The 25,597-nt window shown below is 43.1% G+C and overlaps 1 protein-coding gene across 6 annotated transcripts in view; it reads left to right on the forward strand.

Annotated features, from left to right (window-relative positions):
* BBS2 (Bardet-Biedl syndrome 2) overlaps window positions 1-25,597 on the forward strand; it is an 876,805-nt gene that overhangs the window by 680,852 nt on the left and 170,356 nt on the right. For 5 of the 6 annotated variants that reach the window (XM_033940623.1, XM_033940622.1, XM_033940625.1 and 2 more), the window contains one exon: window positions 14,684-14,821. The exons of the other annotated variant lie outside the window; for it this stretch is intronic. In XM_033940623.1, coding sequence (XP_033796514.1) covers window positions 14,684-14,821 — 138 coding nt within the window. The remainder of the gene's footprint in view (window positions 1-14,683; window positions 14,822-25,597) is intronic. 6 annotated transcript variants of the gene reach the window in all.

The following is a 25,597-nucleotide window of genomic DNA, read 5'->3' on the forward strand; positions in this document are numbered from 1 at the left end:
ATTTTAGATATATGCGTTCTAGCTGATTAGATAAATTTATATTTACATTTTATAGTTAATTTAGGTTTTCCCTTTAAAAGATTTTTCACATGCACTTTAAAAAAGTTTTCTTATGTCACAATTTCATTGAAATTTTAAAAGAACCTTTTTAGACCAATATGAATTTAGCACATTAACATGAATTAACATTTTAGGTTTTCCATCATTTCGTTCTACTTAATCTATTTATTCTCAAAAACAATACACACTATAATATTAAAATTAGTGATAATTAACTTATTACGGAATAAAATTAAGTGGTTGAATAAAATAAAAAAAACTTTTTGGTAGGGGGTGGTGGACATAGATGATTATAACAATATACAAGACAGGAACCTGTAATGGTATACATCATAAGAGGTTCCAAAGACTGAAGTCTGTATAATTTATGATATGTCCACCACTGTTTGCTTTAGATATTTAATAGGGATTGTGATTCACTATTAATATCTTTATGATTATATATATATATATATATATATATATATATATATATATATATATATATATATATGTGGAGGGGCATAATAAAAAAAAACATCTAAGTCCCCTTTTGGCCTAAGGCCTTAAACGTTGAAAGTAGAAGCAGGAAAAATGTCCATTATCAAAAAAACGTCCAAAAAGAGTTTTTAAAAAAAATAATGGCCTGCCTCTACGTTCAGCTGTTTAAACGCCCAGACACCATTACGTCTAAACTTACACCATATAATCAACCTAAAAAAAGTCTAAGCTCCAAATGTCCAAAACAAGAGCTTTTAGGCGAAGGAGGAACCAGTCCTTTGCCTAAAAGCTGGATTCTGTAACCGGTGTCTGTCAAAAACAACATCACTTACAGAATCCCCCTCCTATAATGATCTGGGCAGGAGGGAGCCCAAGCCCTCCTGCCCCACGGTACCCCCGAACCCCCGGCGGGGGGGTCGCGGGTCGGCGGCGTTCGGGGGGGGCGGTCGTGGAGGGGGTTGCGTTGAGGGCAGGAGGGCCTGGGATGGATCCCTCCTGTCTGTATTTTAGTGGGGGATGGGGGTTAGAGGGTGTCGCCGGGCCAGGAGGGCTTGGGCTTCCTCCTAGCCCCATCGGACTCGGCGGGGGAGGTGGGGATCGCGGGGTAAGAGGGTTTGGGCTCCTTCTTTCCCCCGATCGAGTCGGGGGTGCGAGAGATTGGCCATCTCCCCTGCCGCGATGTGATCACTCCTCTACCCGACCTGCCACAATCCGCGGCAGGAGAGATTGGGCATTTCTCCTGCCGTGATGGTTGCAGTGGGGGGGGGGGGTAGGTTGCCGGGCCGCTGAACTGATCGCGCCAGCCGCCATCAGCTCAGCGACCCCTTTTTCGACACTTATACCTGTTTTGACTTGGTCTAAGTCAAAACGTATAAGTGCCGACTAGGCAACCTGTCAAAATCTTTGGTTATACGTGTTGTACGCCAAGGTGTAGGTCGGCTCACCTCCTGCCCATCGCCTGCCCTTTCCCCGCCTCTAAAAATTCCTCTTTTTTCTCTGTGTGTTTAGAGGCAGGGGAAAGGCCTAAGCTGCTTTTAGATACATCTAAAACCAGCTTTGATTATGGGTACTTGGACGATCAGGCTTTTTGATCATCCAAGTAGCCATTTAGGCCACTTTTTAGACTTTTTTTTTATTATGAGCCCCATAGTCTCTAGAAATCATTGATTTAAACTTCAGTTATCAGATGCTATGATGGCCCTGATATGGTTATTAGTACAGTTAGAATTGATAGTCCAATAATTTTATTCATTCATTGCATTATCTTCCCTTCCACTCTCTCCTCCTGTAGTTCAGTGTACGAGAATCAACCATGCTTCAAGTCTTCCCAACATTGCTGACATAGAATGAGGGCTTTCTCCTCCATCCCAATCTACGTTCATTAACTCTCACAGCATGTTATTTCCTAGCGATTAGATGCATTTCCATTATCTACGCAAGTGTCGGCCATCATTGAGGCTTCTAGAAAACCTTCCACACAGTGCTGCTACTGTTTTAAATGGACCTGTAACATAGTATGGTGTACTCTCAACTCTCTGGATCCAATCACTTGTCCTCCCATCTGTGCTGGACTGTCTTCTACACCTCTCTAACTCTGGTCTCAAAACTACTTCAGATAGAGTTCATCTCAGTGCTATAAGGGCTTTCAATACACTTCTGGATAAATAGCCTTTAGCTGTACATCCTCTGGCTTCCAAATTCATGAAAGACCTTTATCATACCATATCTGAGCGGTGTACAATTTAAAAAAAGGGGGGGGAGTTAAAATTACTTATTTTACAAAAACAATACATAACAACAATTTATAGGTAAGTAATTGAAGTAATTTATAGGTAAGTAATTGAAGGGAGCCGAGGATGAACTACATAGTCTTGATAGGAAAGAAGGGGAAGGGAAAATACAAAAGGAAAAATGGGGAAGAGAAAGGTGAAAATCTTAAATTTATCAGAGAGCAACCATCTTTCTACTGTACTAATTTAGAGTTTAGCAAGCATCTTAGTTTCTAGTCATACACATCATTGAATAGAAAGTCCTGTGGCTTGGGATCTCAATGCTATCCTTTCCACTCTGATGAAGCCTGCCTTTGAACCTCTTGGTTCTTCATCTCTTAAACATCTTACTTGGAAAGTATTATTTCTTACATCTCTCACATTTGAAAGCTGAGTGAGTGAGCTTTAAGCGTTTGTGTCAGATCCCCCTTATACACCATTCTAACACAATAGAGTGGTTCTTCGCACTCGTCCCAAGTTCCTTTTGAAGGTCATCTTGGAATTTCACCTCAACCAGTCTATAGTCCTTTCTGTGTTTTCTCCAAGACCACATTCTCATCCTGGTGAAGCTGCACTCCACACCTTGTACTGTAAATATGCTTTAGCTTATTACTGGGATCAGACCAAACATCACAGAACTTCTGCTCAGCTGTTCCCGTCATTCTGTCTTAACAGACATGGAGCTCCAGGCACCAAAAGAACCATCTCAACATGGCTGGTGGACTATATCTCTTTTTGCTATGCTGGAGCTGGGCTGACACTTGAAAACCGTGTCACCACCACACATAAGGTTTAAACAGTGGCAACTTCAGTAGCTCATCTACGTTCCACTCCCATTAAGGCTATCTGTAAAGCAGCCATCTGATCCTCAATTCATACAGTACATTCACATCCCTCTATGTTCTGTCTTGAAAGTTGCAAATCGATCACAGATGTTCCAAGTAGCCAGATCTTTACTATGGAACTCGGTTCCAGATTCTATCCATCTGGCCTTTGATTTTATGCCATTTCAGAAAAGTTTGAAAGCCCTTTTTTTTAACTTGATTTTCAAATTTGGTTACTTTGTAATTTGTAATTGCTTGGCTTTTTATTTTAAGGCACATGTGTAAGTTGTTTATTGTATGCTGTTTTAATAATCTGCTATATTTTGTTTGATTATGTATGTAATGCTTTGTTTTAATTATGTATGTATCGTTGTTATCCGCATAGATGGTTGATATGCAGGCTACAAGTGTCTTAATAAATAAATTCCAGACAGGCTAGTTGGTTTGGCCAGTTTTGCAAAATATATTTTCTACTTAGATGACAACTTCCTTCCATCCCTTTTGGTTTCTCCAGGCTGATATTAGTTGTTAATAACCCTCTTCTCAGAGGCATGATCCTGGCAGCTAGGGAGTCCCACATGTGAGAATATGCTGCCTGTTTGTCCTTGGATAAAGCATAGTGGGTGTTATCTGAAGTCATCTGTAGTGGGTGTTATCTGAAGACAGCAGGCAGATATTCTCATAACCCTCCCACATCCCCTAATTGACTTCTTAGCTTTCCTATGAACTGATAGTACCACGAGCCAACATCAGGCAGGAAGGCACTGGTGCATGCGCAGTATGGGCAGTCTCAAGATTTTTTTTAAGTGACAGTACACTTTTGTACTGTCCGTACCAGGTTCCGTATATGATGTCATCCACATGAGAATATCTGCCTGCTGACTTCAGATAACACCCTCTACAGGTGAGTAACTAAGCTATATTGCAGAGTCAAGCCCAAATTACATTTATAATTTTATTAATCTTCCTGCCAGGAATTGTGAATGTACCTTAAGACATCATTTAGAACTCGTATGTTCCAACTTCAGAAAAAGTAGTATACAAATCTGTACAGTCTTTATCATGAGCACATCAGACTGTGAAGTGGTAGAATGTTTTATCCACCCCAAAAAGAGTGCTTTCTCATTATAAACTATTTTGCAAGCAATTGAAAACAATTTTGCTTCAGATATTTGTAAAGACTAAAAGATGCCTATTGGGGGGCGCTAGTGAGCACCACAGTAAATGGCAGCATAGAGAAAGTGCTCCGCAGTCTGGCTTACTAAAAAGATTCTATCTACTTCCCCCTCGGAAGGTATACTCATGATTGCTAGGTGAGCACTTACATAACAATGTCAACAACCAAAACCGGCAAGCGCAAGAACGTAGAACCGATTTCTCTGCAGAAAAATTCTGCCGCTAAAGAGGAGACTGACTCCCTTCAAATAGTTATGGCGGAACTACGATCCATGCGAGATCTTCTGGCCGCCACTAATCAAAATACCGAAGACATCAAGACCGAGCTGGCTTCCCTCACAGTGGAGATGGCGGTTTGTCGCTCTAGACTCGACACAGCGGAACAAAAAATGGAAATGAACGAATCCAATATTAAAGCGTTACAGCGCCAGTTCAAAAAAGTCGCCATCTTGGAGCAGGAGCTCGAAGACGCCCAGAACCGCTCTCATAGGAACAAGTTGCGAGTTCTGGGGATCCCGGAGGCGAGAGAAGGCAAAGACCCTATTGCATTCCTGCAAATGCTGCTGCCCAAACTGTTAAACATCAACTTTAAATTTGAACTGGAAATCGATCGAGCTCACCGCTCTCCGCCGCACGTGCTTGATGTGCACGCGAAATACCCGAGGCCCATTATAGCCCGGTTATTAAGATATTCACAAGTAATGGAGATCATGCGCCAAGCTAAGCTTCATCACCCTCTTAAGTTTGAGGGTCATAACATCCTCATCGTCCCTGATCTCTCCAAACAGACAGCCAAGCGAAGGAAGCAGCTCTTGGAATATAGACCCAAGCTTAAGCACATCGGGGCGAAGTATGGCATGTTTTACCCGGCCACTCTACGGGTCACTGTTAACAACACCACAAAGAACTTTCATCATCCTCATGAGCTGGCTGATTTTCTGGAAGCTCAGGCACCGAGCACTATTGATGCCACTTGAAACTTATGATTTTGTTATGATTTCTTTCAAAAGCTCTCTGAAATAAGATGTTTCTATATCTAATTGCAGATTTTGCGCACATTAGTGGTGTTCATATACGTATGATCGTTTACTGATTCATCTTATCTGTTGCTGTTATGATTACTGTTATATTATACATTTGTCTTGATCTTTTTAGATATCTTCCCTCTTCCGAGGGAACACTTGTAGTCTTTCTAGTCTGCGTTGAGCTGCCCTCTATCTGCCTATGTGGCCTCACTATCCCTATACTACTTTAGGCTCCTTTGTTTGTGTTATTCATGCAACTTGTTCTGAGACAAATCTTTTTCAGTTCATTTCTTTTATGAATACAATAATGTTTTCTCTTTCTTTTTGTGCAAGTATACCCAATATTTCTTATGATATGCTGTATTATTCTGCATTTTGGTCCCTTTTTTGGTTCTTAGCCTCATCTTACCTTGGTTACTTTAAGACTGATAGATTTTGCTGCTATAGTATTATGATCATCTGCGCTGCTTGCCACATTTCTATCTGGATTGTCTGTGTTATTATTTATGGGATATCAGGACATGTATTCTTTTTATGCTGACATACTCTGTTCCATATTACTGGAGTGAAATACCACCTCTCTCTCCCCGAAATACTTCAGTTTATGACATTATTATTTGTTTGATGAGTGTGTATAGTGACCTATATATGGCCCAGATGCATGCATGTGAATTATACCATTATTACCTTTGACCTACTATGACATTAACTCTATGTGCCCTAAATGTGAAGGGATTTAATAACCCAGTTAAACAACAAAAAATATGTGATTATATCTCTCGATTACAGCCCGATATAGCTCTGCTACAGGAAATTCATCTAAATGCAAGACTCAGCTAAACTCCAATTCCCCTGGGCTATACCACCTCTATATTCACCTGCTCATGAAAAAAAGAATGGAGTCATGATGATTATTAGGCGTAGACAAGACCTTAAATTACTCTCTCACTCCACTGATGTTATTGGCAGATGGATAGTAGCACGCTTAGAGTTAAATGATTTGTCCCTTACGTGCCTTGCTGTTTATGCCCCCAATGTAGATATGCTCACCTTCTTTGATGATTTGGCCGAACAACTTTCTGCCTCATCTGATGACCTGCTTATTGTAGGGGGAGATTTTAACCTTATATTAGATCCTACTTGCGATCGCCAATACAATGCCCGATATAAACCCTCTCACTCATGGCACAAATTGCATGGATTGATCTCACAATTTGATTTAATTAACCCTTGGAGGATTACCCATCCTGAAGACCGTAAATTTACGTATTATTCACCTCCACATTCAACTTATTCATGCATAGATTATTTACTGATCAGCTCTGCACTGTCTACTTATCTCTCCACTGCCTCTATTAGAGAAATTGCTGTTTCCGACCATGCTGCAATTCTTTTATATTTTAAACATATATCCAAGCCTATATTATGTAAACAATGGAGATTTAATAACTCACTCCTACAAGATAACACCTTTTTGGACTATATATCATCGGCTATCAAAGATTTTTTCATTCTTAACACTCCCTCCTCTACTAACTGGGTGAACCTTTGGGATTCCTTTAAGGCGTATATTAGGGGAGAAATAATATCGAAGGCAGCTTTCCTGAAGCGTGAACGCCTGAAAATAACTGAAGACTTGGAAAGGCAGATTAAATCGACTGAAGATTACCATGTGGCTCATCCTCATGACTTTGCTGCCTTACTACGCCTTCGGGCTCTTAGGGTGGAATATAATTTACTTTTAAGCAAAACAGCCTCGCATTCACTCTTACTCCAAAATGCCTCGTACTATGCAGAAAATAATCGCTGTGGGCACCAACTGGCAAAATATCTGAAAGGAAGACAAACCAAAACTTATGTTGCGGCCCTCATTACTGACAATACCCACACGTTAACTAAATCTGAGGACATTGTGTCCCACTTCCATGCCTTTTACTCTTCTCTTTACTCATCAGAAGCTTGTGACCCATCTTCCATATGTAAATTCTTAAACTCTCTTCCTCACACACAGATTTCGTCTTCATCTCAGCATGAACTCTCTTCTCCCATATCACATGATGACATTGAACTAGCTATTAGTCAACTGGCCAAACATAAGGCCCCTGGCCTGGACGGGCTTATAGCAGAATTTTATCAGACATTTCTCCCTCAATTAATCAGTCCTATTCATTCCTTCTTTACTTCTATTATTCAATCGGGCACAGTGTCGGGAACATTTACGGAGGCGACTATAATAGTGCTACCCAAGCCGGCCAAATCCCCTTTACAAGTGACGAACTATAGACCATTATCTCTAATTAGCACTGATGCCAAAATTTTCGCTAAAATCATTGCCAATAGATTACTTCCTAGCCTGCAGCTTATAATATCCCCAGATCAAACAGGGTTTATGCCAGGACGACTATCTAGCGATAATACCAGATTATTGACAGATGTCCTCTGCATGGCCAGGGACATACCAGACCCTCTGTTACTCATGGGTTTGGACGCTGAAAAAGCCTTTGATCGTATAGAATGGAGTTACATCTTTCAGGTCTTACAATGGTATGGCTTTCCACCTCCTTTCATCACACTGATTAGACTTTTGTATTCTGCACCCACCACTAAATTATACATTAATGATCTTTATTGTGCCCCATTTCACCCTTCCAGGGGAACTAGGTAAGGTTGTCCGCTGTCCCCCTATTATTCAACATTGCCCTTGAACCATTTCTAACAGCAATTCGTTCAAATCCCAACATTAGAGGACTACAAACACCTTATGCTCACGTTAAGTTATCTGCTTACGCGGATGACGTCCTACTATATACGACCCCCTCGTCTATCTCTCATGTTCTGGATTTGATCACATCCTACTCGACTATATCGGGATACAAGCTTAATCAAACCAAGCCTGAGATTATGCCAATTAATTGCCCTGACACTAAAGATGCTATTGCTAATTACGGATTCCTCTGGTCCCCCATTAAACTTAAGTACCTGGGTATATACTTCGGCCCAACTGTTGAGGACACCTTAACTTACAACCTGGAACACTTACTTTCTAAACTTAATACTCTTATATCTCAGTGGTCACCCCTCAAACTCACTTGGTGGGGCCGCCTAGACACCATTAAGATGATGCTTACCCCAATTATTAATTATACCTTATCTATGCTCCCTTGCTTACTGCCGAAAGTACACTATAAAAAATTAGAAAGCACACTAGTCTCTTTCCTTTGGAATGGTAAAACCCCCTCAAATTAGTATCCGTAAGCTTAAATGCACTAAACAAAACGGGGGAGTAAATTTTCCTAGTGTCTATGATTACCACCTGGCCTTTCTTTTACGACAAGGTATGCGATGGAACGATTCTTCTCAATATGATACTCTGCCATTGTGGATATCCTTAGAATCGAATGGTGACTCCTCATTTTTCAAACATGCCCCGGCCATGCATGGTCTCATGACACTAGAACGGCATCCAGTAATACACTCCACACTTTCTGCAATCAGATCTTATGACAGTCTAACAGAGACTAAATGGGCAGCATCCCTCTCTGCTCCGATTTGGAATAATCCAAATATAAAAATCCAACATACCATGGTGTCTTTGAAACTTTGGCAGGAACGAGGGATATGGTGTATTTCCCAGTTACATGATGGTGTGATATGGTTTTCCTTTGGGGATATATGCAGAACCCACAACTTGCCACCTTCTCAATTCTTCCGATGGCTCCAATTAACTCATTGTATTAAAAAGGCAATGTCTACTTCTGCATACACTACAGAATTACCTTCTTATGTAGTGTCCTGTGTTTCTATTGCAGCTTCTGGTAGAGCAGCTTCTAAATGGTATAAATTAATTCAACATTATAAATATACCCCTTACATACCTACCAGAGAAACATGGCATAGAGAGCTCTCCACCAACTTGACGGAGGATGAATGGACAAATGTATGGATTTCAGCTAGTAAGGCCCTACATTCCTCATCTATGCTCCAATCTGCTTACTTCCTACTGCATAGAGCATACTGGACCCCATGTAGACTGGCTAAAATGGACCCATCTAAATCTAAATTGTGCTGGTCCTGTAACTTACATGAAGGTACCTTGCGTCATATGATTTTTGACTGCCCAATGCTCACAACTTTTTGGAAACTGATATGGTCAGATATATGTAAGATGCTCCAAATTAAGGAGATGTTTTCCTATACCTCACTTATTATTGGTACTCCTGCATCTCGTTCTTCCCCTGCTGATCCTCAGAGTTTATTAAAGCGTGCACTACTGTAGCTCGCTCTTCGGATCATCTTCTCCAATTGGAAGAACTTTGCCGAAGTATCACATGCAGCGTGGTGGTCACATCTAAATGTTATTGTTAAATATGAATCCCTTTTTGCGCAGAAAATGGACTCTTTACACCAGTTCCATACTATCTGGGACCCGGTCTTACATTATTGCTCTAAAACTGATTACCGTATTTTCTCGCATATAACGCGCGCGTTATACGTGGTTTTTACGTACCGCGCATACCCTTGCGCGTTATACGCGTGAGCGCGTTGTACAAAATTTTTTTTACATAGTTCCCCCCCCGGACGTCCGATTCACCCCCCCGCAGGACCGCTCGCACACACTCCCACCCGCACCCCCACCCTGAAGGACCGCTCGCACCCCCACAGTCTCCCGACCCCACCCCCCATCATGTAGAAGCTCCTACCGGTGTCCTGCTGTTTCCTCTTGGCGGTCCCGACACGATCAGGGCAAGAGGGAGCTCAAGCCCTCTTGCCCCAGCCAACCGCGGCACCCCTGACACAATCGGGGCAAGAGGGAGCTCAAGCACTCTTGCCCCCCCCCCGACTCCCCGACACGATCGGGGCAAAAGGGAGCCCAAGCCCTCTTGCCCCGCCGACTCCCCAATTCCCGACAATATCGGGCCAGGAGGGAGCCCAAGTCCTCCTGGCCCTGGCGACCCCCCCCCCCGCTAGTTGTTCGGGCCAGGAGGGAGCCCAAACCCTCCTGGCCACGGCGACCCCCTACTCCCACCCCGCACTACAATACGGGTAGGAGGGATCCCAGGCCCTCCTGCCCTCGACGCAAACCCCCCTCCCCCCAATGACCGCCCCCTCCAAGAACCTCCGACTGCCCCCCCCAGCCGACCCGCGACCCCCCTGGCCGACCCCCACGACACCCCCACCCCCCTTCCCCGTACCTTTGTGTAGTTGGCCGGACAGACGGGAGTCAAACTCGCCTGTCCGGCAGGCAGCCAATGACGGAATGAGGCCGGATTGGCCCATCCGTCCCAAAGCTCCGCCTACTGGTGGGGCCTAAGGCACCTGGGCCAATCAGAATAGGCCCGGGAGCCTTAGGCCTGGGGGCGGGGCCTGAGGCACATGGGCCCAACCCGACCATGTGCCCAAGGCCCCGCCCCCAGGAGGGACCTAAGGCTCCCAGGCCTATTCTGATTGGCCCAGGCGCCTTAGGCCCCACCAGTAGGCGGAGCTTTGGGACGGATGGGCCAATCTGGCCTCATTCAGTCGTTGGCTCCCTGCCGCACAGGCGGGTTTGGCTCCCGTCTGTCTGTCCAACTACACAAAGGTACGGGGATGGGGGTGTTGTGGGGGTCGGCCAGGGGGGTTGCGGGTCGGCTGGGGGGCGGTCGGAGGTTTTTTTTGGGGGGGGGGGTCGTTGGGGGGAGGGGGCAGGAGGGCGTCGAGGGCAGGAGGGCCTGGGATCCCTCCTGCCCATAATGTAGTGCAGGGTGGGGATAGGGGGTCGCCGTGGCCAGGAGGGTTTGGGCTCCCTCCTGGCCCGAACAACTAGCGGGGGGGGGTCGCCAGGGCCAAGAGGACTTGGGCTCCCTCCTGGCCCGAACAACTAGCGGGGGGGGGGTCGCCAGGGCCAGGAGGACTTGGGCTCCCTCCTGGCCCGAACAACTAGCGGGGGGGGGGGTCGCTAGGGCCAGGAGGACTTGGGCTCCCTCCTGGCTCGATATTGTCGGGGAGTTGGGGAGTCGGCGGGGCAAGAGGGCTTGGGCTCCCTTTTGCCCCGATCGTGTCGGGGAGTCGGGACCGCCAAGAGGAAGCAGCAGGAGCTTCTACATGATGGGGGGGTCGGGAGGCTGTTGGGATGCGAGCGGTCCTTCAGGGTGGGGGTGCGGGTGTGGGTGGGAGTGCGTGCGAGCGGTCCTTCGGGGTGCGGGTGCGTGCGAGCGGTCCTGTGGGGGAGGGGGTGAATCAAACGTCGGGGGGGCATCAGGCTTTCAGGGTGGGGACAGGACTTCAAGGGGGAGAGGAGAGTCGGGGCGGGCGAAAGGAGAGTCGGGGCGGGCGATAGGAGAGTCGGGCGGCGACGGGAGAGTCGGGCAGCATGCGCGGTATACGGGTGTGCGCGGTATATAAAAATTTCTGTACATAAATTTGTGTTTTTCGCGCGCTATACCCGTGTGCGCGTTTTACACAGGTGCGCGTTATCTACGTGAAAATACGGTAATGCTATAGATCTCAATTTTGCTCTCCCTCTGTTAGTTAAGATATGTACATTATATTCAATCCTGAATGAACCAATATTTGTTTTTTCTTTGATCTGGCATTATTTGTGTATGATCTGTCTCCTCTTCATATTGCTTATATACAGACATTGGTTAATTGTTTGTTGATTATCCTGTTGATAATTTTTATGTTAGTATTACCTTTGATTAAAAACTAATAAACTTTATTGAACTCTAAAAGATTCCTATTTTGTTTCACTCATTGTCAAGCTCCTAGAATTTCTAGTTCTTCTTTTGGTAGCCGCACTGAACTTAATGTTGTAGGTTTTAAACAAATATAATGTAATCTAGAACAGTGTTTTTCAACCGCTGTTCCGCGGCACACTAGTGTGCCGCGAGATGTTGCCTGGTGTGCCGTACGGTCAGGGCCGCCATCAGGGCAGTACCACCAGTTTAGGGAGAGGGGCGGTCCGCCCCACGTGGACAGGAGAGAGCTGGACGGGGGACCCGCGGAGTTCAATACATCTCGAGCCGCGAGGCTCGTCTTCTGTTCCTGCCTGCCCTGCAGCTAACATATAGCCGATCGCAAGCGTTCCCCGATGTCAACGCTGACGTCGGAGGGAGGGCTTAAGCAAAGCCTGCCCTCCGACGTCAGCGCTGACGTCGGAGAATACTTCCGTTCGGCTATTTGTGCGCGGCAGGGCAGGCAGGAAGCAGAAGACAAGCCTCGCGGCTTGAGCTTCGTTTTGCTGAGAAAGTTGCAAAGATGGGCTGGGAGGCAAACACGGAACACAAAAGGGGGGAGGGAGTGCGCTTTGGACACAAGGCATGAACTTGGGAAAGAGGAAGAGAGGGAAAGAGATGCTGAGGTGGGGGAGGGAATGGGTTTTTGGACACAGAAGGCATGGACTTGGGAGAGAGGAAGGGAGGGAAAGAGATGCTGAGGTGGGGGAGGGAATGCGTTTTTGGACACAGAAGAAATGGACTTGGGAGAGAGGAAGGGAGGGAAAGAGATGCTGAGGTGGGGGAGGGAATGCGTTTTTGGACACAGAAGAAATGGACTTGGGAGAGAGGAAGGGAGGGAAAGAGATGCTGAGGTGGGGGAGGGAATGCGTTTTTGGACACAGAAGAAATGGACTTGGGAGAGAGGAAGGGAGGGAATGAGTGTTTGGACACAGAAGGCATGGACTTCGGAGAGAGGAAGGGAGGGAAAGAGATGGTTGTGTACACGGGGAATAGAAGAAAGGAGAATTTTTGGTCATAGGGAGGGAGATAGATAGGGTCATAGATAGTGGCATACCAGGGTGGGGGGGCGGTCTGCCCCACCCCGGGTTTACGTCCCAAGGGGGTGCACAGCTGGCCACCCTCCAGTGTTGTCCCTAGGCCGGCAAACTGCGGCTCTTTAGCCACTTGAGTGCCACCGCCGCCAATGGTGTTGTTGGCGGTGGCAGCATTATAAAATACTTTCTTTGTGTTTATTTGATTCCTATTCAAGAGAATTACTTTATATATAGTTAATATAGGCACAGAGTTAAATTTTTTAACATTTTCTAATGGTGGTGTGCCTCGTGATTTTTTTCATGAAACAAGTGTGCCTTTGCCCAAAAAAGGTTGAAAAACACTGATCTAGAAAATAAGTGCTAGAGAGACATCAGACTGTTAAGGACATGATTCCCAGACTAATAGGAACCTGGCCATAAATAGATCAACTTTGATCAACTGCTCCCTGTTCCAGATGTTTTCTTATTTAAATACAAACTTCAAAAGACTGCTTCACAAAGCAGGTTCCTTCCAATAACCTTCTTGTTTATGTCAAATAATCTTTATTGAGCTCAATACAGCAAAGGTACCGCAAACACTAAAAGATAAAGGAAGCTCAAATTTTCAACATAAGAAATAACCAATCCCCATCAAAGAAAATTCCTTTCCCACCATCCCTCACTAGTTCTCCAATCAGCAGATACAGAAACTAACAATGTGGAACTCAACAAATGAAATCAACAAACAGTAAAGAACCTCAAGAATTCACAGTTCTACTCCATGCCAAAGGAGTCATAGTAGTCCAAAATGGCTCCCACACGCGCTGGAAAAGACGCCCCTTAGGAGAAGAGATAAACCTTGTTTATACAGTAAAAGAAGTGTAAGGATCAGCTGGAAATTCAGGTATGAACTTTTACACCATTCAGTCCTCAAGAATCTTAATGGAGATTAGGATCCAACTCTACCTCAGTTCCAGGCTGCCTACTAGAAAAAGAAAGAAAGCGCCAAAATACTAAAAAGGGTTGTTGCTACCAAAAATAATATTGGTATCTGTCAATGCAGTGCTATTACTTCTCTTTTTACCTTTTTTTCTGTTTGAAGGCAGCTTGTAGTTTTAAGAATGGTCTGAAACAGTCCAAGCGGTCCCATGCAACAGTAGCAGCTAGGAGATAGTGCAAGTGTGTTGAACCCACTCAATAGCTTCTAGAAACTCTGAGCTGGAGTTTTCTGTGCTGTGTTTTGTCGATGATGTCACCTGTATTGTGAGGACTTGTATCTTGCTGTCCACAAACAACATCTGCTACATTCAAGTAATATGATTGTTGTTACAAATAAGCACACTAGAGGCATTGTAGAGGTGTGATTTTACTTTAGCCAGATAGTACTGGTATTCTATACTTAAGAGCTAAAGCATGATAAGCCTGGTCATGCCAGCAGGCTGCCTTTTAACTGGATGTATACAGCAGCAGACTTATCTGGCCAAATCTTGCTGAAAATCTCAACTAGTTATTCAGATTAATCTTAATGCTCTTTGTCCTGTTAAATATTGCTCCCTTTATTTTGACAGAAAAAATTGATAAAACTGCTAAAGTATGGTATCTTATTTCATATTCTGTTAGATTTCTGTGAACACTGATGATATGGACCTTGCAGGGGATATTATCCAGTCTCTGGCCTCTTTTTTGGCAGTTGAAGATCTGCAGGTGGAGGCAGACTTTCCCATGTACTTTGAAAGACTTCGAAAAGTCCTGATGAAGGTAGATGATGATGAAACTTGAAGAATTTATTTTTGTTATTTCAGCATGTTTATTACTGAGGTAGTCTTCAAAGACCTGTTCATGCATAAGGGACAGAAAAAGGCCCTTTAAAAATTAGCTTCAAGATGATAATTAGGAGGTTCAGAAATGCTTTAAGAGTTTACATCAAAAGCTTTATGAGAAGTATGTCAGATTCAGGTAAAGGAGATGGGAAAGTACTTTGCAGAAGTCGATCTAGTGCACTGGTCTCAAACTTGCTGCCCAGGGGCCACATGCGACCCACCAGTAAAATAAAACAGTTTCTTGATCATAGGTCTCTTTAGCTATAAATATTATTATTAAGACTTAGCCAAAAGGAAAGATTTATAAACTATAAAGAGTTTTACTTTATGCAAAATTGTCATTTCTTTAATAAGACATTAATCATTTTTTTCTGAGGCCCTCCAAGTACCTACAAATCCAAAATGTGGCCCTGCAAAGGGTTTGAGTTTAGACCACTGATCTAGTGCAACTGACTCTGGAAGAGGCAATGGCTATGGATAAGGAGATTTGTGAATGGAAGTAGAGTGGGCTGTTACAGAGTGGTAAAGCACTAGGACTTTATGGATCTAGATGTCAATTTTATAAAATAAAATTATGAAACAGTTAATATCAATTTTAGTTAAACCATTTAACTCAATAAGAGACGAGGGGAGTTGACGAAGATGACAGGGATTGTAAACTACTTTGATCTGTGCTTAGCAAAAACAGGATATCAAGAACCTAATAAACTTAAACATACAAAAATTAGGGTGGGATTTGAGTCACTGTGGCTCACATCACCAGATATCTTTGTTAAATTTAGATTTTAAGATTCTTACAAAAGTGCTTGCCAAAAGATTGCCCACTTTCATACCTAAGTTAATCTGTAACGACCAAGTAGGCTTTATGCCAAGAACAGTGAAGAGTGATGAATCTGGCCTAATGGACAAGAGGGCTGAGAATTTCTTCTTTTTTTTTTAATGGTTGAGGTGGTAAATCACACTTTAGCATTCCAGCAGCTTCTTACGACAGCTTCTTACGACAAACAATTTTGATCATTGTTGCTTACAGCCCATTCTTATGCACATTTTAGAACGCAATTGAAAACTTATCTCTTTTCTAAATATCTAGGTTAACTAATCTATTCTATTTCCTAGATTATGTTCACTGTTAATAATCTTTTGTACACCGCGTTGAACTTATGGTTACGCGGTTAATAAGCACATTGTTATGTTATGTTACTAGCCACCCTGAAGAAAATGGGAATAGGGGTAAAATTTGAGTGTAGATATTTTGTGTACCTTATCTTACCCCAGGTTGATAATGCTGATTGTGGTTGAGGAATTAAGAAGATTCAGTGTATCTAGTTTCAAGTTTAGTCATGACAAGTTGGAAGTCTTAACATTATATTTAAATGGAGATGAGGAGGATGGATTAAAGCAAGCATTTTCATTCAAGTGGAGAAAAAATAATTTTGAAATATTTAGGGACCAGGAGTTGTAGAAATGGTAAGCCTATATTTTTCCATGGTTGGGATGAATTGCAAGTATCAAAAGGAGCTTTTCTTTCATCTCATGGATCAGTCCAGGATGTGTGGATTATGTCAGTTGACCAGCAGATGGAGACATAAAGAAAGTAGAGATTCGCCCCCAAGTATATCATACACCCCTAGAATCCTCAGTATATTCTCTGTCTCAGCAGGTAGTGATGGTGTAATATAGTGTAGCTCCTTAACAAATTATCTTTGTCAGCCCTTCACCTAACCTATTTCCAATTGTTCTTGAGCTACATTTATTCTAATTGAACAGGAAGAACAGCGCTGTATAGTCCATCCCTTTCCCAACCCCTGGAAGAGATCTTGAGGTAAAGATGCTCATAGTCTGTTATATGGGGGGCTACTCCTGATACAGTTTTCACTGAAACCAGTTGAGACTGGGAAATTTCCTATATCTAGAGCAGGGATGTCCAACCTCGTCCCTCCCCAGATTGGGTTTTCAGGATTTCCCAAATGAATATGCATGAGATCTATTTGCATACAATAGAAGCAGTGTGTGCAAACAGATCGCATACAAATTCATTGGGGAAATCCTGAAAACCTGACTGGATTGCAGCTCTCAAGGTCCAACTGTGGACAACCCTAATCTAGAGGGTAATACTCAGTAGTGCTGAGTCTGTTCCCTCCTACCACTGCTACATGAAGTACTGCAGTCTAAGACCTTCACACTACAAACAGCAAGGAGCCCATTTCTTCTGGCTTTGCTCAACTATGATCAATTTCTACAGCAATGTTGGTGTTTGGAGCACTATACTTGTTTAGTTAATTTAACGTGATATTGGCAATATATCCAATGTGCTAAAGTTTCTATCTCTTTGAATCTCACTGTTTTTCTGTGACCTTTTACTTTCTCTAATTGTTAAAATATCCAATTTTTGAGACACTTCTGTTTCTATGGTATGTAGCAGTTGGTTCTTTCAGTGAAGTCGCATTGTTCTTCTCTCAGTGCCTTTCTGGCCAATTTCTTTCTGTGGGCTATTTAGATTTATATCTTCCCTATCAGACACTTTATTTCAGAGAGCTGATACTAGGGATCTTCCTTGTGGTCAGTTTCTGTTTTGGGTATTTCAATGTGTTTTTATTTGTTTGTTTATTGTTTATTCAAAGTATCCAGCAGTACAAAGCATTGAACAAAATTTAAAAATTACAGGAAGACAGACGTGTCTGCAATGTAAAACATATATATATTAAATTATTGGACTAACCAGGACTAAACAGACAAACTCAAATCTTTAAAACAATAGGAAAAGGGGCGGAAATACAATTTTATAGAAAGAATATATAAAAGGAAAATACAATAGAAGAAGGGAATTAAAATTAAAAAATGGTTAAGAAATTAATGGCATGGGAATAAAAAACAGTTGAATTTGTTAAGGTAGGTAGATAACTCATTAGCAATTATATGCATCCTTAAAGAGCAAACACTTTAAACCGCTCTTAAATTTCTGCAAGTTACATTCTGCTCTTAAATATAAAGGAAGAGAGTTCCAGGTCAAAGGAGTGGATACTGAAAAAATAAGGGTGCGACTGAAAGGTCACTTGGACACACAAAGTTAGAGGTGTGAAGAAAGTACAAGAGATTTATTACGGTATACCGGACTCTAGTGCAGTTAATAGCCTGCCTACTAGAGTGTCAGAAACAGGAAATACACGGACTTTTATGCCCTTTTCGCAAACTAATATATGCAAAAACTACAATTTTCATTTGATACTTCTATAACTTTTCTACAATTATTATTGGTCCTAAGCTCACACTAGCAGGTCACTTATCTAACTCTTACTGTTCTAAATGTTAAATGTACAGAAGGGCAGGGTACATCATGGCTCAAACTCTTATCTATTTAGCTTACAATGTGGTAAGGCAGGGACATACATTTTAGGCAGATGAAGTCAATAGATTGTACACTGTTTTCAGCTATGTAGGCCAGAGCAATATTTTAAACAACAGTTAACCATTTCATGACCCTACATTTCCTCCTTTCAGGCTGGCGTACCTAATGAGCCAAGCCTGACAAAATAAAGTTAGGGGTCAGGAAAGTCGGGGTTCCCAGTAGGTAAGGGATGATACTGGGAGAGGGCAAGGGCCATTGCAGCAGTGGAACAGTTGACAGCAGAGTCCATAGTTCAGTGGAGCAGCTTTATGGCTATAGGGACCACACAGGGCAGGCAGCAAAGGAGCAGAGAAGACAGGGCGGCAACCAGCAAGATGGTCTTCAGTGCTGAACCAGAGGGCAACCAGGAGCCGAAGGTACCAGAGATCCAGTCTGAAGTAAGGCTACGTCAGGTCTGGACAGGAACATGAGCCAGTTTGGTGATACGATCCACATCGTCCTCAATCATTTTACTCAAGTTCAAGGCAGCAGTTGGAGAGGTTGAATTTACCACAGACACCACCTTCTGTCTAGAGCTAGGCAGTTCTGATAGATAGCAGTGCATTTCAGCATTCGCTCAGGTGGTCTCATTAGTTATCAGTTCGAGTACAGCTTGTAGACGAATAATGTGGTTCAGCATGTAGATTGGGGTCCGATAGCCCCAGGTGCCATCTTCAGTCCATGTGGCAGGTCCGTAAACAGCAATGATCCATTCTGCAGGACAGTCATTAACCCATTCACCTATTTTAAGGGAATTGGTGGAAGTAGACCGCTTTTGGCGATCCCTGGTGTTGAATACAGGGGATCCCAGGTGTTCACCATCGGCCAGCGGTAACAGGAAGAAGCTGGGACAGATCATGCAAAGCACACATGTACCAGTCCAGTTAGCAGGCAACCAAGAGTAGGCAAACAGATCACAGAGCCAATATCAACTATCAGGAGCTGACCATCATTCATAGGAAGTTTCATTAAGCAGTGTCTGAAGGGCGCTAAAGAAAGTGGGAAGCAACAATGGAGGTTCACAAGGCCCTTCGTGAAGGTCGTGGACCTGACGTAACAGTGAGGGTCTGTGAAGTCAGGGTTAACATGTCCAGCTGCTTTGACTCCCATAGCCACTGTTCTCCCAAACCAGTCCCTCCTCATACAAAACAATTGCTAACATTAAGAGTCTGACCTATAGTTTCAGCAAACTGTATAAACAGATTTCTAGTAATTACAGGATATTAGTATCTACTTTCATAATTTCATAAAACTGGGGAAACACCACAGAGTGATGGACAGGAGCACATGAGCGGAATACAATTCGGACATATACAACAGTACCTGGGTCTCACCTTTTACCATCAATATACAATGCCATACGGTCTTTGGCCTTCTGGACTTGGACATTGGCATTCCAGTTATATGGGTCAGTGAAAACCATGGGATTACAATAACCTGTAGTACACAAGGGGCCGGAGCTTGGACCTATAGTAAGGGAGGCAGAGGGGGTATTAAGGGAATATTTGTGTGGATTATTGTAGGTGGCCCACGAGACACATTCCCACTCAGGACAGGCTCCACCATTAGTGAAGGTTTCCTCATAGGGGCAGTTCTTAAAGGCATCAGGTTATACAGACATATATACTTAGCACATTTGGTATAATAACGCTGTCAATCTAGGGAGCCACACAAAACTGTATTAGGGGTAGTACCATGACCTTGAGAAACATCAAATAACACACCTGTATCACAATACAAAGACACGGGCAAGTGGGGTGTACAATAAGAGTCTGGTTGATAAGTGGACCCTCAACATTATCAATGCAGATTTCCGCCCACTTTTAAACTTCATCACCAGTAGGTTGGAAACAGAAAATACCCTCAAATGTTTGACACTTTCTGTACTTAACTCCTTCATGCAAACAAACATCAGGCAAAAGGCTAGGGGCACTTATTAAGTACAATAGGAAAGAACTACAGAAGAAAGAAGCATAAGGCAGTGAGGGCAACACAAATATCATATATATATATATATATACTAACATAGGAAGCTCATTTTTCTTTCAGGCACAACTTTGAAAACGTCAAACAGTTATACTCAAGACACTTGCTAAAGGCAGTGGTGAACCACAGGCAGTCAATTAAACTCAAACACTTATAAAGAATTATATTCAGAACACCTGCTAAGTACAGTGGTAAATATTCAGAACTTTTGAAGTCTTAGAAAGCTTCAGCTGAAGATCCGTGTTGTAGTGGAACCAAGTTTCATGTCCGGACACCTTGACAACTGTAAGAGAAGAAATTAGGACAGTAAAATGACCTATCCACTTAGGTTTCAGGGGGACTGACTTCCAAGTTTTAGCCATACTGTATTTCCAGGGATATACCCATGAACTTGTGTAGCTATCGGTAGTGGGGCCCTTTCCAGGACCCATTTGTGGAGCTCTTGAAGGGCCTTAGCTAAGGATTGGACCTGACTCTGGAGGATATCTGATCCCAGAGTATCAAAGGAACCAGGGTCTGGGTTCACAATGGGTAGTGGCCGGCCGAACATGAGCTCAAATGGGGACAATTTAGTGGGTTTAGATGGGGTGCATCTAATCTGAAATAGGACAGAGGGCAGCAGGACAGGTCAGGACAAATTAGTTTCTTCAATTCATTTCGTGAGAAGGGTCTTAAGGGTTCTGTTCATCCTTTCAACTCTGGGGGGTGGTAAGCAGCATATAATTTCTATTCAATTTGGAGAGCCTGAGCAGTTTGTTGGACAACATCGGCAATGAAAGCAGGGTCGTTGTCACTGCCTATAGAAACAGGGAGACCAAAGCACGGAATTATTCAGGAGGTGACCGAGGGAACAGGAGGTGGGCATGTGGGTGAAGTCTACAGACAGAACCTGCATCGGATATGTTCCAATGGGTTGGTGTCCAAGAGGTGGCAGTCATCTGATTGGGGATTTTATTCTAGAACCGACAACACACTGTCGGACCATATTCCAGACTAGCTGGTCAAGGTGATTGATAAAGAAATGTCTCTTGAGAGTCATTTGCATAGTGGGTTCTACAGAGTGTGCCAGATCATGGCATCTTTTGACAATCGTGAGGGCCAGGTGTTGAGGAATAACTATGAGGGTACCCGCTGTGCTTGCGTTTGAAGTATCAGTGTGTGGGTCTGGATTGGCACTTGAATGGGCGCATTTTGTATCCACCCCCCTTTCAGAACAGACTGGCCCAAAAGAGTGCGTGCCCAAGTCTATTCCTGAGAAGTGTATTGGGGTGTAAGGGAGTCCAGAAAAGGAATGATGGTGTACAGAGGAGCCGAAGGAGGGGGCAGAGACTGGCAGCTCGGGTTGTGCGGTCAGCAAGGGCATTGCTACGAGAGACAAGGTCCGTCACGCGTCTGTAAGCATGGCAGTGCATAACAGAAACACGTGAGGGTAGTTGTATGGCCTCAAGAAGGTCAAGAATGAGGGGAGCATGATGGATCAGGCGGCCGGAGGCTGTAATGAAACCTCGATGTTTCCAGATGGCCCTATGGGAATGCAAGGTAAAGAAAGCATATTTGGAGTCAGTGTAGATGTTGCAAGACTGAGAGGCAGAAGGGCGCAGAGCAGAAGTGAGGGCATACAGCTCAGCTTCTTGGGCAGAAGGGCCAGAGGGCAGGGGCCTGAGTCAGAAGTTTTGGAGGCATCATACAGAGGGTGGGCAATAGAAGAGAAATCAGGGATCCAGATGGGACAGTATCCTGCAATACTGAGAAAGGTGCGCAGAGCCTTGCAGTTATCAGGGACAGGGAGACTACAGACAGCTTGGACACGGGTGTAGGAAGGGACGTGGTACCCTGGGAGATTTGAAAGCCAAGGTAGGTGACACGAGGAAGGCATACTTGGAATCAGTGGAAATATGGCCACAGGAAAATTTAAAAGGCAGACCCACTATCTGTATCAGGTTCCTACCCCAAAGAGCTGACTTGTAAAATTAAGCTAAAATTCAGCTTCAGTCCCTTCACTATCATCTGACTGGCAAAACTATTTACTTCAATACAAAAGCATTCCTAAAAATTACATTCTTATAGCTAAAAGTTACATTCTTATACTAAGCTTACATGATTTATAAAAAGAAATACAAAACAAAGATTGGAATATACAGTAAAACTTTGGATTGCAAATAACTTGGTTTGCAAGTGTTCTATAACACAAGCAATGATTAAATTTTAACTTGCTATACCAGCAACATCTTGCAATACACGTACATATAGTATGGAAGCATCACATTTTCACAACTGAGTCAATGGTTCCTCTCTATATGACGCTGCAGAAATGCAGTGACTGTTCCAAACGAGCAAGGGCTTGCAATATAAGTATGTATATTTTTTGTACACGAGTGTCCTGGATTACAAGCATGCTTCTGGAACAAATTATGCTCCCAAACCAAGGTTTTACTGTACTCACAAGTTTAAACATTGTTCATTTTTTTTTTTTTTTTTTTACAATCAATATGGGTCTCAGTAGAGACTTACTCCCCCTTCCTACAGAATTTCACAAAGGAGAGAGAGTTGCTTAAAGATCAAAGAGATCAAATTACAGATTTAGTCCTTTTCAGAATTTTTAAATTTAGACAAATAACTTCTAAATTTGGACAAAGAACTTCTTTTTAGCATGGAATATAAGTTCCAGAAATCATATTTTTCATTTACATTCATTTCTGAATATACATAAACATTTTATAACATAGCCAAAAACTTCAAATCCAAAACCACTTATCTGTTTCAGGAGAAACTGCATTTGAAGTGCTAAACACTTCATGGCCCTTATCAGCACAAAAGGAAGAGTACTCTCCTCTCATGCTGTGAACAACTGACAGTTTAAAACTTCACTGATACATTTGGACAGACAGAACTCATAAAGAACCCAGGATACTGCAGGACTTGGGAATCAGATGAAGGGAAGAAATTGGCAAGGTCTGAAGCAAGGGTGGTGCTGAATAGAGTGGGGCTAATTTTAAAGCCCTGGGATAGACGGGTCCAGGTTACTTGGGAGGTTTGTCCAGTGGAAGGGTTTTCCCATTGGAATGCAAAATGGGCTGACTGGAAGAGGAACCGACAGCAAACAAATGCATAAAAACCTGACGGGTTATGTCCTCTTCCAGGGAGCCAGAAGGGACCAGCCCACACCAAATATCGGCCATTTTAACTAGCACAGACGAATAAGGGTTGATTTGTTAAATGTAATCAGAGACAAATCCCTTTTTTAAAAATTAGCTAACATATCAAGGGGTCCCCACAGGTAGACTGACATCCCCCCATTGTGCAATGGAGGACAAAAACACTTCCCTGTATTCCAGGCCCTGCCCGTCTCCGGACTAGGGAAATGCAGTACTAACAGGTCCGCACTCGCTTTGTCATCAAGGACGTCTCAGACACTCTCAAACACACAAAACACAACAGACTTCAGTTTAGTTACCCAACCAGAAAATAACAGTTTCTAGAATCCCTCCCCATGATTTCAGCGACGGATCAAGTGGCTTACTAGGCAGGAGACGAGAGACAGGATAGGGATGATCAATTCCCACTTACCAGATGGTGGCCACTCTAGGACAGAATTAAACTGATACAGATTCTTGTACTTTAAACTGAGACTAGATAAGTCAGTTAAAGTGGTCAAATGTCCTGAGGTCTGCCAACCCCCCAAAAGGAAGGCAGCCGGCTAAGCAGACACGTCAGCCGTAGGACCAGAAACAACTGACCAATCGAGTAACCAGTGGTCAAGAGACCTTCAAGTCCCTGTTCAGAAGCCAAATGAAAGGTCACTTGGACATACAAAGTCAGAGGTGTGAAGAAAGAACAAGAGATTTATTACGGTATACCGGACTCTAGTGCAGTTAATAGCCTGCCTACTAGAGTGTCAGAAACAGGAAATACACGGACTTTTATGCCCTTTTCGCAAACTAATATATGCAAAAACTACAATTTTCATTTGATACTTCTATAACTTTTCTACAATTATTATTGGTCCTAAGCTCACACTAGCAGGTCACTTATCTAACTCTTACAGTTCTAAATGTTAAATGTACAGAAGGGCAGGGTACATCATGGCTCAAACTCTTATCTATTTAGCTTACAATGTGGTAAGGCAGGGACATACATTTTAGGCAGATGAAGTTAATAGATTGTACACTGTTTTCAGCTATGTAGGCCAGAGCAATATTTTAAACAACAGTTAACCATTTCATGACCCTACACGACGAGTGCCAATTATCTTCAGAGATGGGACATTGAGGGTATTCTGGGAGGCTGATCTTAAGGCTCTAGGGGGATCATAAGGGATCAAGAGTCTGTCCATAAATGCTGGGGAGTTTGTTTGTAGAGTTTTAAAAGTCAAGAGGGCGATTTTATATGTTGTTCTGTGTAAAACGGGCAACCAATGTGCTTTTTGTAATAATGGAGTGATATGATCAAATTTATTTGAACCCGAAATAATTTTTATAGTCATATTTTGAATGAGTTGGAGACGTTTTGTATCTTTTAGACAAATATCTTTTAATAGTGAATTACAATAATCTATTTTGGATATTACAAGCGAGTGAATTAACACATTAAGGGATTTAGCATCAAGGAGAGGAGCTAAAGATCTAATCATCCTTAGTTTGTGAAAACAGTTTTTTACCAGTGCACTAATTTGGGGACAGAATGAAAGTTTATTATCAACTAAAATACCTAGTATTTTTATTGTAGTAGTTTGTTTAAGAGGAACAGTATCGATGGAAATTGGAGCTATTAACTGTAACCCATCTTTCCATGGAAAGAGCACTGTACTGGTTGTAGTGATGCTTAAAGAAAGCATATTGGCATTTAGCCAATCATGAATTTTGGCTAATTTGAGATTGATGATGCAAATATCGTTTTGGCAGGTGAGGTCGAGGGTGTGCAGAAGTTGTAGATCATCAGCGTAAGCGTATTCTGTAAATCCTATCGATTAGCAGAGGGTTAAGAGACCTTCAAAATACTGAAAGGAATCGACAAAATAGAGCAGAGAAGATTATTTACATTGTCCAATTTGACACGGACTAGAGGACATGTAATGAAGCTAAGGGGGGACAGGTTCAGGACTAATGTCAGGAAGTTCTGTTTCACTCAGAGACTGGTTGACACCTGGAATGCCCTCCCAGAGGAGATTATTGCGGAATCGACCATCCTAGGTTTCAAGAGCAAACTAGATGCATATCTCCTTAAGAGAGGCATATAAGGATATGGTGGACTATAAATTAAGCCAGGTGTACACCTGGCAGGGCCTCCGCGTGTGCGGATCTCCGGACTTGATGGACCGAAGGTCTGATCCGGAGATGGCAGTTC

The sequence above is a fragment of the Geotrypetes seraphini genome, chromosome 4 (assembly GCF_902459505.1).
Source record: "Geotrypetes seraphini chromosome 4, aGeoSer1.1, whole genome shotgun sequence".
NCBI lineage: Eukaryota > Metazoa > Chordata > Amphibia > Gymnophiona > Dermophiidae > Geotrypetes > Geotrypetes seraphini.